At 42.8% G+C, this 13,993-nt stretch overlaps 1 protein-coding gene across 1 annotated transcript in view; it reads left to right on the forward strand.

The window, feature by feature from the left end:
* LPAR1 (lysophosphatidic acid receptor 1) overlaps positions 1-13,993 on the forward strand; it is a 213,097-nt gene that overhangs the window by 106,587 nt on the left and 92,517 nt on the right. The window contains exon 2 of the mRNA XM_029614803.1: positions 49-796. Coding sequence (XP_029470663.1) covers positions 58-796 — 739 coding nt within the window. The 5' untranslated portion in view covers positions 49-57. The remainder of the gene's footprint in view (positions 1-48; positions 797-13,993) is intronic.

The raw sequence follows: 13,993 nt of genomic DNA on the forward strand, positions 1-13,993 counted from the left end.
TTGAATACTTAGATCTGATTTTGTTTATGTTTTTTTTTTATCTCTTAGACCACAGCCATGAATGAGCCACAGTGTTACTACAATGAGACAATTGCCTTTTTTTATAATCGAAGTGAGAAATACCTAGCTACAGAATGGAACACAGTCAGCAAGCTTGTGATGGGACTGGGAATTACTGTCTGCATCTTCATCATGCTGGCTAACCTACTGGTCATGGTGGCTATCTACGTCAACCGCCGTTTCCACTTTCCTATTTATTACCTAATGGCTAACTTAGCTGCTGCAGACTTCTTTGCTGGATTGGCATATTTTTACTTAATGTTTAACACGGGACCCAATACCAGGAGGTTGACTGTGAGCACCTGGCTTCTTCGCCAGGGTCTTATTGACACTAGCCTGACAGCCTCGGTAGCCAACTTGCTAGCCATTGCTATTGAGAGGCACATTACTGTTTTTCGAATGCAGCTGCATACTAGGATGAGCAACCGAAGGGTGGTAGTAGTCATTGTGGTCATTTGGACTATGGCTATTGTGATGGGTGCAATACCAAGTGTGGGCTGGAACTGTATCTGTGACATCACGCACTGCTCCAACATGGCACCACTCTACAGTGACTCTTATTTGGTCTTTTGGGCTATTTTTAACCTGGTCACCTTTGTAGTCATGGTGGTCCTGTATGCTCATATCTTTGTCTACGTTCGGCAGAGGACTATGAGGATGTCCAGGCATAGTTCTGGACCCCGTAGGAATCGGGATACCATGATGAGCCTCCTGAAGACCGTCGTCATTGTGCTTGGTAAGTTGGTTCTTCATTAATCACTTTTTCCATCTTAATTTCAAAGAATTAAAATACAGTTAACCAGAAAGCAATTGATGGAACATTAGTAGAAGTTGCAAAGAAACCACGCCGTGAACTGGCCAAGGGGAATCACTTACTAGGGATGTGAAGGTGGAAAAATGTTGTTTTAATTCAGTTTTTCATTTTGGGATGATTTTTTTATACAGGTGTTGTGTTTTTTGGTTTATTTTTTTTTTTTTTTACATTTAGTTCAGTTCAGTTTGTTTGCAGAACCAAAATAAACATTAAATTTAAAAACTCAAGAACTGAAACTGGGTCTCCCCCCAGGTTCTTCCACCGCTGCTGCCACTGCCTCAAAAGACCTGGAGCTTTCCCAGGACCCCTGCTCCCCCAACCCCTGCAAGTGAGTCAGAGCTGGGGCCTCCCTGGCTCCCACTTACACCTTCCATGGCGGTCTTCAGTATAGAAAGGGAAAGATGTAATCCCCAGTTGCTTCTTCCCCTACTGGATTCCAGTGCACAATGATATCATCTGACCCTGAAGTCGGCACCAGTGTTTTATGGTTGTAAAGTATATGGCCATAAAACAAGATGGTGCCAGTCTGAGGGATGGCCGGTGCCAGTTTATCGCATGGCTGTAAGCTTGCACAACAAAATGGAGGCAGCCTCAGTACCAAGCAATGCCACTGTGCATCAGGAGCCAGAGAGACAGGAGAGGCTTTTCTACACTGAAGACTTCAGGGAAGGCTTAAATGGGTTCTTGGGAGGCCCTGTTTCAGCCCCAGGGAGTCAGGGAAGACCCCTTTCTTTGTTAACTACTCGAAAATATGTGAAACATTTCAGATATTTTGGGGTAAGCTGATTTTCAGTTTATTCCATTTATAACAAAGCAGAATGCAGCTTTCTCATTATGAAATGTGAATTCACTTTAAACAAATATGCATTCGTGTGCCTCACTCCTCCCCAGCCAAGCATACTGCAGCTTTATAAAGGGAAGGATTCTCCCTGACTCACCCGCAGCCCTTTCACCCCTGCTCCTGTTCCAGTGAGCTGAGGGAGGAATTCTTCAGATCAGGGAAAACTGATTAAAGTGCCTGACCTGTGGCTCTGGATTGTGTTCGGGCTGTGAAAACTTGAACCTCCCCAAATTGCAGAGTTTGAGTTTCACAAAGAAGTCATGCCCATCTCGGTTTTAAATACTGACTTTGCATAACCTTTGTGACTATGTTACTAGAGATCAGAAAGCAGTTTGCCAAAAATAAAGTATGTTAAAACAATTCCAACAAAGTGGTTGGAATTATTTGAGCATATTGCACCATACATATCGGTTTATTTATTTAATTTATTTATTTATTTAAAATGTTTTATATACCGACAACCGTTTGCATATCGTGTCGGTTTACAGATAACTTAAAACCACGGTATAGGTAGGCATAGCCTTTACAAAGAACGTAGAACAGTCAAAATAACAAGCAAAAAACTGAATAAATGATTGCTAGGTTCTATCGGTTCTATCTTAATACGCTTTGAACTCCATAGCTGGAAAAGTGAGTCATAAATAAACAACGGTGATGATGATGGGGTAGGGGTGATACCTTTAAAAAGCTAACAAATGTTTAAAGATGCAAACTTTTGGTACAACTTAAGAAGGGGCTGGTTTTGCCTGAGGAAGGAATTTTTAGCAGACTTAAGAGCTTGCAATTTTAAATTATTCTGCTGAGTTTTTTGTTTTGTTTTTTTAATTTTAATTTTTATTTGTAAGACTCAGTGGTTTTGACAGCAATGCAAAGTCCTTTTTATCTTTCTGACTTATGGAAATCTAATGAAGTTCTTGCCAGGGATTTAAGCTGAAAACTGTCACATAAAGGGAGCCCTGAATGTTTTTTCTTTCCAGCTACATTGCTTTCAGTACCATGTAAGCAAACACAGTAGCTTCTTGTTTGCCAGTGTCAATGAACGCCTAGTACTGTCTGCCCACCCAGTATCTCAGTGCCTTTCTCCCACAGGACAGTCACCCACAAAAGCTTCTTCAGATGGCTCTGCAGACTGCTTGGGTGTTTGGCTCAAAGCAGGTTTCATAAGAGGAACGATTGTGTAATGACTAAAGGGGCCTGAAAGCCACTTGACATCATCACACAGACTTGCCAGCATATTGAACACTGAGACTAAAGCATGGAGCAGATCTAGAATTTTTGCATTACTTTTTGTTTCTTTTCTTCTAGTTAAATATTTAAACACAGAGAAACTCTTCAGCCCTCAGAGTTTTAGCAAATTTGTTTGTAATCTGCAGTATGCATAACAAACAAAAAATAAAATAAAAATAAAAACCATGGTCAGAACTGTTTCCAAATACTGGGAGTTTAGCTCAGAGGAAGAAAGGGAATTAATTTGCACTAGTAGACAAAACCATGGTGTTTCTTGAACTCTGGTTTGACAGTAGACAAATGAGACTGAAGAGGCTGCAATTGCTAATTATCACTATCAGCAGTGCAATAGGTTAGCAAAATAGTATGCTTGAGTTTTATGTGTGTGTTACTTTTTATTTATTTAATTATTTATTTAATTATTTTTTGACAAATCTTTGTTACCCACATTCTACAACAGGTCAAAGTGGAATACAATGAAAACATTTATAAAATCATCATACATAAAACAAAAACATAAAAATAAAATAAAAGGCAACAAAATAAAAAGACAAGTAATAACTAAGAACAGAAATAACCAACAAGCAGACTGCATGCCCAAAGGGAGACATGTTAAATTATTGTTGAGGTACAGAAGAAAGACACTAGTGATTACACTAATGAAAGGCTTCACAAAATATATGTTTTTAATTCCTTTCTAAATTGTGTCAAGTCTGACATTAGCTGGAGACGATCAGGCTGCGTATTCCAAAGCTTAAGTCCAGCCACTGAAAAAACCTGATCACATGTTTCAGACAAATGTGCAAGTCTTGGTGAAGGGACCTCAGGTAGGCCTTTGTTGGCAGATCTGAGTGAGCGAGTCAGACTATAAATCCTCCAAATTGAGTTAATCTATGGAATGGTAGAGTTATTAGTCAAATTATATATTACCTTGAGAACTTTAAATTTGACCTTCCACCATATAGGGAACGAGTGGAGGGCATGAAGAACAAGTGAAATATGTTTATGCATTGGGATTCCAGTAAGTATTGGGCAGCAGAATTTGTATTAACTGGAATACCCTCAGCATGTTAGCTGGAAGACCAAGGAGGAGGGAGTTGCAATAATCAAGTAAAGGGAAAATCAGTGCCTATAAAACAGACCTAAAGTCATGTGAATCTAGCATTGGTTTAAGGCTGATGAGGCAACACTTTTTACACACGGACGCAAAGAGGCATCTACAATAATTCTAAGATTTATGGCTTGCAATTTAATACAAAGCACATGGCCCTCATATGTAGAGTGTGAGGAATCATTATCAAAAGAAAATCTACAAAGAAAAATTAGCTCAGATTTTTCAATATTCAGTATCAATCTGTGTGTTGAAGCTATTTCTTAAGGTCTGCTAAACAAATCAATAAAATCTTAACTGTCATTGGCTAGGATGAAGTAACAGGAAAGAAGAACTGCATACGATTTGCAGGTTACAACCAGTGTTTTGAGTAATTTATAGAGAGGATTTAAATAAAAAGTGCAGAACTCTGGGGAACATCAGTAACAATTTGTTGCTAAGCCATCAACTATCAGCTATCTTATCAGCTGTCTCCCCTTTCCTCACCAGCATCATACTCTCTTTGTTTTGCTATGCAAATCCAACAGGTTGCCTCTTTTACAATGGATGCCCTGGGTCCAAAGAATCACTCCTAAGCACTAAGGCCTAGTGGCCTATCAAGAACTTTAGGAGGAAGAGTGATGGACATCCCTGGTTACCAGAGCAATACTCATCTAGGAGAAACTAAACATTTTATATGAGCGACTCAGGGCTGTGGGTGAATAATGTCGGGTTTTTATCATGGGTCAAGCTGTTTTGTTCTTTCACGTATGTGGATTACAGCAGCTATTGAAGTTCTAATGGCTGTGCTGCTATAGAGATTTGGGACCTGTTTTCCCAAGGCTGTCTGGTGATTTTTTTCTGCAATAGGTTCCTGCCTCTTCCTCTGTTGCTTTGTGAGTGCTGCAAAATTTTACTGTTGGGTCCCTAGAAGAACAAATACAAGTTAACACTTTGGAATAATACTTTACTGTCTGACGTGACCTTTGTGAATCCCAGGGTGTGGGTTTCACAGAGAAAAGACATTCTTAAGAAGATCTTAAAGGAGTGCTGAAAGTCCCCTTTTGGGAAAAGCAGTTTGATGGTCGCAGAGGGGTAAAGTGTTTTATTTCCTTTTTCCTGTCCTGTAGAGAAACACATTCCATTGCCATCTGAGCCAGATCCAATCCAACATCTTACCCAACCATTTTTGTTAAACAGACAGAGCTGGTGCCAGCGTCAGGACGCTTTCTATTTTATGTGCTCCTTGCAGGGGTTACACATTAATAGCACGGGTTTCCACATTAAAAGCTTAATGCGGTTTACCTTATCTTAGTGAACCAGCCCCTGAGTAATATGTGCTAATTTATACTTTGGAACCTTTTTTTTTCTTTATGAGAAATTCTTCTTTATTTTTTTTTCCTTGGGAATTTCAGTGTTATAACAAAAAAAAAGAAAAAAAAAAGATCCATTGGAAAAATGACTTTTCCACTTATTAGTCTCTTGTGTGTTATAACAGTCATTTTTCCACTTATTTCTTTTGTTATAAAATTGAAATTCCCAGGACAAACATAATAAAAACTGACAAGGAAGATCTCTATTTATACAGCATTAATATATATCAAAGCACATGTTATAAACCATTTGCCACTGATTCAGATCATACTATCTAACATAAATTTAAAAATGAACTATTACTGTATAAAGCAGACTTTATTTCACATGGACCTGATTTACTAAACTTTTCTCCATAGACACAGAAAGGGGAAACCCCGCTAGTAAAGCAGGCCGTATGTGGAGATATCATAGTTTCCCCAAATCTATTCGGTTTGTTCGCACAACCGGCGCGACAAAAGTAGGCTGGATTTTATAAGATACGCGCGTATCTTATAAAATCCAGGGTCGGCTCGCTCAAGGCTGCGCAAAATCGGCAGCCTGTGCGTGCCGAGCCACGCAGCCTGCCTCCATTCCCTCCAAGGCCGCTCCGAAATTGGAGCGGCCTCGGCGGAAACTTTCCTTCCGCATCCCCCCACCTTCCCCTCCCTACCCCTATCTACCCCACCCCCAGCCCTATCTAAATCCCCCCTACCTTTTGTTGTGCAAGTTACGCCTGCTTGAAGCAGACGTAACTTGCACACGCCACCTCGGCATCCCCCGGCACAGGCTGCAGTGCCGGGGGACTCAGGACCGCCCTCCCGACCCGCCCCCGAACCATCGCCACGCCCCCGGACCCACCCCAGACCACCCCCTGACCCCGGACATGCCCACAAACTGCCAACCCGCCCCCGGACACGACCCTCCTGCCCCTTTTACGAAGCCCTGGGACTTACACGCGTCCCAGGGCTTTGCGCGCGCCGGCGGCCTATGCAAAATAGACACGCCGGCGCGCAGGGCTTTTAAAATCTAGCCCATACTGTTCTGACAGTTCCCATTCTCTGATTATACTCTGCACTATGCCCTCTTGAGGAGGTCACTGTGAGTCAATATTCCAAAGCCTTTTAGATGGATAACACAAAAGTTATCCAGCTATAATTTAGATGGATAAAACAGGGGCATTTTGGGGGCATTCCTGGGAGGGGTTGAGTTATCTGGCTAACCTTGCCAAATGTTCAGTATATCTGGCTAGGTTAGCTGGATAACTTTATAACTGTTTCAGAGCAGGCCTAAAGTTATCCAGTTTCGTGTGGCTGGCTAACTGGCTACTTACCCGGATATCTTCAGAGATGCATCTTAAAAAAAAAAGTTGCAGGCTTTCCTGTCCGATGCCCACCCCCCCACCACCACATGTATCTACCCCCTCCCCACTCCACGATCCAAAAAAGCTGCCAAGAACCTTTAAATATGTAAAACTTTTAAAAGTCCCTAAAAAACATTGCCACCGGCCTGGGCCTCCAACTCCCTCTCCGCTAAAACAGAACTGTAATCTTCTGCTTCTCCCCATAGTCACCCCTCCCCCACCCCTGGCTGATACCCTCCCACCCGCATGCTACCTCCAAAACTGGTCCCTCTTCTCTGTGCTGGTATCACTGTTCTCAGTGATCCCGGCCGCTTGCAACATAAACTTAGGCTATTACCCGCGTAATGTTTCCAGTGTTTCCACCGATGGCCCGAGTGCAGGAGGTCGCTCCCGGAACCCCCCGCTGGACTTTTGGCAAGTCTTGTGGGGGGTCAGGAGGGTCTCCCCCAAGACTTGCCCAAAAGTCCCTAGTGGTCCAGCGGGGGGTTGTTTAAAATTGCCATTTCGACGGCCGAATGATTCGGCCGCCGATTCGTTGTATTCATGGGAAATTGTTTCGCGACGCAACGAATACAACGAATCCGGCCATATGCATAGCGGATTCGCGATACATTGCAAACGAATGCACACCCCTAGAAATCTCAGGGTGAGCAGGATTCAAAAGTTTCCCAGGTATGAATATTGGCCTCTGTGTTGTTTTTTTTTTACAGAGGTTTTGCATGGTTACTGAAATTACCTATTAGAGATTGAACAAAAAATTTGTGATCCATGATTATGATCCTCGCCTAAGTTCTGGGTAGTTATTAACAGATGAAATTTATTGGGCCCGAATACCCCAAATCATGGTAGGAACACAGAAAATTGGGAAAGAAATGGCACAGCCCCCTCCCCCCCGCCGAATCTCTGATCTGTAGATTCACAAGGTAGCTTCATGATCACTATCAGTTGTGATGGATACACCTCTGAAGGCCAGAATTGTCTTCATATGGCAGAGTAGCCATGGATAAATATAAATGATAGTTACTGTTGTCTGCTGGCATGTATCAAAAACGTGAAATAAACTACTGCTAATCTTTCACCCTACGCCAATAAGAAGTTTCCTGATTGGTCTTTCTACATATGTTTTATTTAATGCATTTTCAGTATTACAGGATTTTAGTGCCATGAGGAATCCTTGTTCTTTTCCATTACTGTTCGCATCTCCAAAATTGTTGCTGCACTCTTAAAAGATAAATTTTCAAAAGTTGTGCATGTAAAAATCAGCAAATATGCATGTAAAACAGCATATACTTGCACGTGTATAAAAAGGGGTGGGCCAGGGCTGTTTCAGACTGTGGCCAACACTTACATAAATTGCTGTTTTATAAGCAATTTATGCTTGTAAATTTGGTAGCTTATTCACATATATTTTTACCTGTTCTATATATGTAATGATTGTAAACACCCTAAAAGTGAAATACTACTAGGTAGTAGGGATGTGAATCGTTTTTTGACGATTTAAAAAAATCGTCAGATATTTTTTAAATCGTCAAAAATCGTTAGAGTCGTGATACAATAGAAATTCCCCTGATTTATCGTGAAAAAATCGTAAATCGGGGGAGGGGGAGGGCGGGAAAACCGGCACACCAAAACAACCCCTAAACCCACCCCAACCCTTTAAAACAAATCCTCCACCCTCCCAAACCCCCCCCAAAATGTTTTAAATTACCTGGTGGTCCAGTAGGGGGGTCCCGGCGCGATCTCCCGCTCTCGGGCCATCGGCGCCATTTTGGTTGCCACTAATATAAATGGCACCGATGGCCCGATAAAAAAAAAAACCACCCGACCCTTTAAAATGACCCCCTTAGCCTCCCCCCCCCCCAAAAAAAACCTTTTAAAATTACCTGGTGGTCCAGCGGGAGCGCGGGGAGCGACCTCCCGCTCTCAGGCCATCGGCTGCATTAATAAAAATGGCGCCGATGGCCCTTTGCCCTTACCATGTGACAGGGCAAAGGTAGCGCCGGCGCCATTTTGAATACTGGCAATACGGCCCAAATGCAGGAGGTCGCTCCCGGACCCCCGCTGGACTTTTGGCAAGTCTTGTGGGGGTCAGGAGGCCCCCCCCAAGCTGGCCAAAAGTCCCTGGGGGGAGCCTGGCGCGTGCTGCCTCGGAGCAGCCTCGGAGGGAACTTTCTTTTCACCCCCCCGCACCTTCCCCTCCCTTCCCCTACCTAACCCACCCCCCCGGCCCTATCTAAACCCCCCCCTACCTTTGTTGGCAGATTTACGCCTGCGGAAAGCAGGTGTAAATCTGCACGCGCCAGCGGGCTGCTGGCGCGCCATCACCTGTCCCGGGGGCTGGTCCGGAGGCCTCGACCATGCCCCCGGGCCGACGCCACGCCCCTGTCCCGCCCCGAACCGCCCCTGACCCCGGACACACCCCGGACACGCCCCCGCCCCTTTTACGAAGTCCTGGGACTTACGCGTGTCCCGGGGCTGTGTGCGCGCCGGCGGCCTATGCAAAATAGGTGCGCCGGCGCACGAGGGCCCTGGGCACGTAAATCCGGCCGGATTTACGCACACAGGGCATTTAAAATCCGGCCCTAAATGAATAGATCCCAAGTTACTAATCCTTATTGATTAACAGCAGATTATGGACATCTGCTCTAGGAAGTTATCCAAACCTTTTTTAAACCCAGTTACACTAACTGCCATAACCACATCCGCTGGCAATGAATTCCAGAGCTTAATTATGTGGTGAGAGAAAATGAATTGTCTTTGATTTGTTTAAATGAGCTACTTGCTAACTTCATGGAGTGCCCCCTAGTCCTTGTATTATCCAAAAGAGTAAATAACCGATTCAAATTTACCCGTTCAAGTCCTTTCATGATTTTGAAGACCTCTATTATATCCCCCCTCAGCTGACTCTTCTCCAAACTGAACAGCCCTAATCTCTTTAGCCTTTCTTCATAAGGGAGCCATTCCATCCCCTTTATCATTTTGGACTGTACTTTCTCCAGTGCAACTATACCTTTTTTGAGATGTGGTGACCAGAACTGCACACAGTATTCAAGGTACGGTCTCACCATGGAGCGAACAGAGGCAATAACATCCACCATTTTATTTACCTTTCCCTTCCTAATAATTCCTAACTTTCTGTTTGCTTTCTTGACCACAAAAGCACACTGAGCTGACGATTTCAATGTATTAGCCACTATGATGCCTAGATCTTTTTCCTGGGTGGTAACTCCTAATGTGGAACCTAACATCGTATAACTACAGCAAGGGTTATTTTTCCCTATACGCATATCACCTTGCACTTGTCCACATTAAATTTCAACTGCCATTTGGACACCCAATCTTCCAGTCTCATATGTTTTTCCTGCAATTTATCACAATCTGCTTGAGATTTAACTACTCTGCATAATTTTGTGACATCGACAAATTTAAGCACCTCACTTGTCGTGCCCTTTCCAGATCATTTATAAATATATTAAAAAGTACAGATCTCTGAGGCACTCTACTTTTTACCTTTTTCAACTGTGAAAACAGACCATTTAATCCTACTCTCTGTTTCCTGTCTTTTAACCAACCTGCAATCCACAAAAGGACATTGCCTCCTATCCCAGGACTTTTTAGTTTTCTTAGAAGCCTCTCATGTGGGACTTTGTCGAATGCCTTCTGAAAATCCAGATATACCAACATCTACCAGTTCACCTTTATCCACATGTTTATTCACCCCTTCATAGAAATGTTGGAGAATTCAGAGGCAAGAATTCTCTTGGGTAAATCCATGCTGGCTGTGTCCCATTAAACCATGTCTATCTAAATGTTCTGTGATTTTATTCTTTATAACAGTTTCCACAATTTTTCCCAGCACTGAAGTCAGGCTTATTGGTCTATAGTTTCACGGATCTTCCCTGGAGCCCTTTTTAAATATTGTAGATACATTGGCCACCCTCCAGTCTTCAGGTACAATGGAAGATTTTAAAGATAAATTACAAATTGTTGTTGACAGAAGAGTCAGTGATATAATTCTAGAAGGAACTCATTAGATCTTTTCTTAAACTCTGGTAGATCTTTTCCACTAATAAAGGGCTATTTAGGTGGTCCAAGGAAAATACAAAGTATTACTTCCTGTAGAGCTTAACTTGGCATCATATGACTCTAAAAACTCCAGTCATCTTCTGTTTATCATGTCATGATTCCTTGTTAGATTTCAATTTAAGAATTGGCCAATTTGATTTATGTGGTAATTATTTAATTTGCAATTGGGGTTTGTTTAATTTGTGTAGATCTTTTAAACCTATAGTGTCTAATTTACTGAGATATTTTCATGGAAAACTATTGGGGTTATCTGTAGATTTGTTTTTTTTACATGGTTGCTTTGTAATATAGTGTGTTTGAGTGATGAACCCACCCCCCTCCCATACACTCCTCCCTCCCACACACCCAGTGCTGTGGAAAGGCAGTTATGAGCGCAAATCCTATGAGTGGCAATGTAGTTGGAAAGCACACCTTTAAAGTCTTTGAAGTGTGAGTGGCTTGTTCACACTTCTCCAGCACTTGTCAAGCCCTATGGCATAGTAAAGCTGCTTGTGTATTGATTCAGCCCTACAGGAAAAGGAAGACTGTAAACTCAGGAAGTGGCACCGGTGACATATGGCACTACCTCAATGAGTTTCTGTTCTAAAATAGGGAATACAGTGTTTGAACTTTTGCTAGATTTGAGATTTGAGAACTAGATGTATATAGATTGTGTGTGTATGTATGCGTGTGGGTGGGTGTGTGTATATGTACACCTCCCACACACATCTATGCATAAAGACATATATGAATGTGTGTGTGTACAGTATTTTCCTGCAATGCTTAAATTAAGTGATAGACTAAGAAGCTGGAAAAAACTTTGTAATGGTCTTATTTTTGAAAAAATTGTGTCCATGTCTAAAAAACTTTTGAAATGTGTGTTTTTTTAAGTCTAATTTAATATAATCTTATGCTCTAAAATTCTCTCTGCTTGGGAATATGCTAACATTTTAAGCAAGCTTGTTTCTCTGTTCTATTTTTAATAAATAAAGTTAAGAAATATGTAGATAACCCTCTGCTTCTTGGAGAGGGGGAGAGGGGAATATTCTTTATCGGACAGGGTGCACTGCAGTTTCTGTTCACGCTGCTCTTTCGGGCCGATACAGTACAGTGCGCTCCGGTGTGAAGCTCACTGTACTGTATCGGCCCATCCTCTAAGAATTGTTATCTCAGTTTGAGCTCTGAGAGGTCTCTGACTGGTTCTTAAGATTAAACACACCAAAAGAGCCTCCATCCCCAAGTCCATTCCTCTCCAGCACTGCAGGCTGCCACAAGAGGTGAGAGAAGAGTGAGAAAGAGAGGCTGTGGAGCCCTGCAGGGAGAGAGAGGCCAGCTTTTCGAGGAGTAAGGAAGGAGGAGGAGGAGGAGGAGAAGCGAGTGAGGCCATGGAAATCAGACATTGCTGCCGGGAGGGAACTCCCCTCACCCAGACTGACCCTGCCTGTCATTGGCAGAGTGCAGCTGGAGCACTGCGCGTTCAGGATTCAGCAGTGCCACTGACACAGGCATGGACTGCAGCATGAGCGAGATATGGAGAACGATGTACTAAAGCGTGCAGAATTGTGTGCACTAGTTCCATTTTAGTGCACTATTTGCAACTGGGCCATATATGCAAATACGCTCAGTAGCTAAATAGGATGCAGAGTTTTCCCAAAGAAAATTTCAAAATCTATATTTCACCGAGAAGTTAATTGTTTTGTGAAATCACATTTGCTAAGGGTTTCTCACATGTAATTTATCTATGCATTCATGGTTAATATACTGCTTTGTATAAATGTGCCTCATTATCATTCATTATCAATGAATTTAAATAAAATTTCACAAGCGCAAAACTGCATATGAAAAATAGCTATTGGTCAAGCGAATAGAAAAAGTTTGCTTACTGGGAGCCCAGCTTTTAAAACTATCCATGCTGCACAATTTGCTTGCGAACGTGGGCCCACGGAGGCAGGTGTATTTTAAAGTATGCCCGTACATTTTCTGAAAAATGTTGTTGCATGCATAATTGAAATCACCAGTTGACTGATATCTCCACCAGTTCATTTAGACCTTCACCAGTTCACATAGATTCTCTAGCACTTCACCCTGAACCCACTACTAGTTCACCCCGATTTCCCACCCAAAAACTGCATACAAAAGACAAGTCGCAGTCAATCAGCAGATGGCAAATTTTTTTAGACAAGTTCATTAATATATGCATATATACATCTTACAAAATGGCAACTTGTGCATGTACTTCAGAACTCCAGACTGGAACATCCTAGAGCATACCTTTTCTTCCCATTAAAATTTATGCATGATACTGAAGTACGTACATACACATGAGATGTATAAAACATTATGGGGTAGGTTTTAAAAGGTTGCGTGCGGGCGGATGCACATTTACACCCGATTTTATAACTTGCGCACGCAAGTTGTAAAATCCGGGGTTGGCACGCGCAAGGGGGTGCACAAATATGCACCTTGCATCTGCTGAGCCACGCAGCCTTCCCCCGTTCCCTACCCCCCCACACCCCACCTTCCTTTCCGTTCCCCTACCTCCCCCACCCTTTCCCCCCTACCTTTTCTTTTTTCTTTTTTTTATCTCAAACTTATTTCAGCCCTGGGGCTGAAGTAAGTTGCGCACACCAGCCAACTGCCGGCGCGCGATCCCCGGCACAGCGGCAAATATGGCCGGTGTGCCGGGAGCCTGACCCCGCCCCGCCCCACCCACTCCCCAGCCTCTCCCCGCCCCTTTTTGTAAGCCCCAGGACTTACACGCATCCTGGGGCTTTACGTGCGTCGCTGGGCCCTTTTAAAATATGCCCGGCGTGCATAACCTTTTGAAAATCCAGCCCTATATATGTGCACAGATGCAACTTACATATATATGCAGAGAACCTGAACGCAATCTGCTTTGAAGTGTCTGAAAATCAGACTATAAATTTAAAAAAAATGCTATTATTACACATGCAAACCCTGGACAATTCTTTCAAAATTCCCTCCCTCAAGGACAAAGAGTGTATGCCAGTGGTATTGCAGACTGACACAAGCTCTATAGAGCCATTTGATCATATTTGGTGGAAATGTATTGTGACAATAGAAAAATGGCACAATTCCCACATACTGTGTTATGTGGTATTTTTGAAACACCCTGTGAGAGAGTCTATAAGAAACTCCTTCAGACTACCTTAAGAGACT

Source organism: Rhinatrema bivittatum, chromosome 1, assembly GCF_901001135.1.
Source record: "Rhinatrema bivittatum chromosome 1, aRhiBiv1.1, whole genome shotgun sequence".
Lineage (NCBI taxonomy): Eukaryota > Metazoa > Chordata > Amphibia > Gymnophiona > Rhinatrematidae > Rhinatrema > Rhinatrema bivittatum.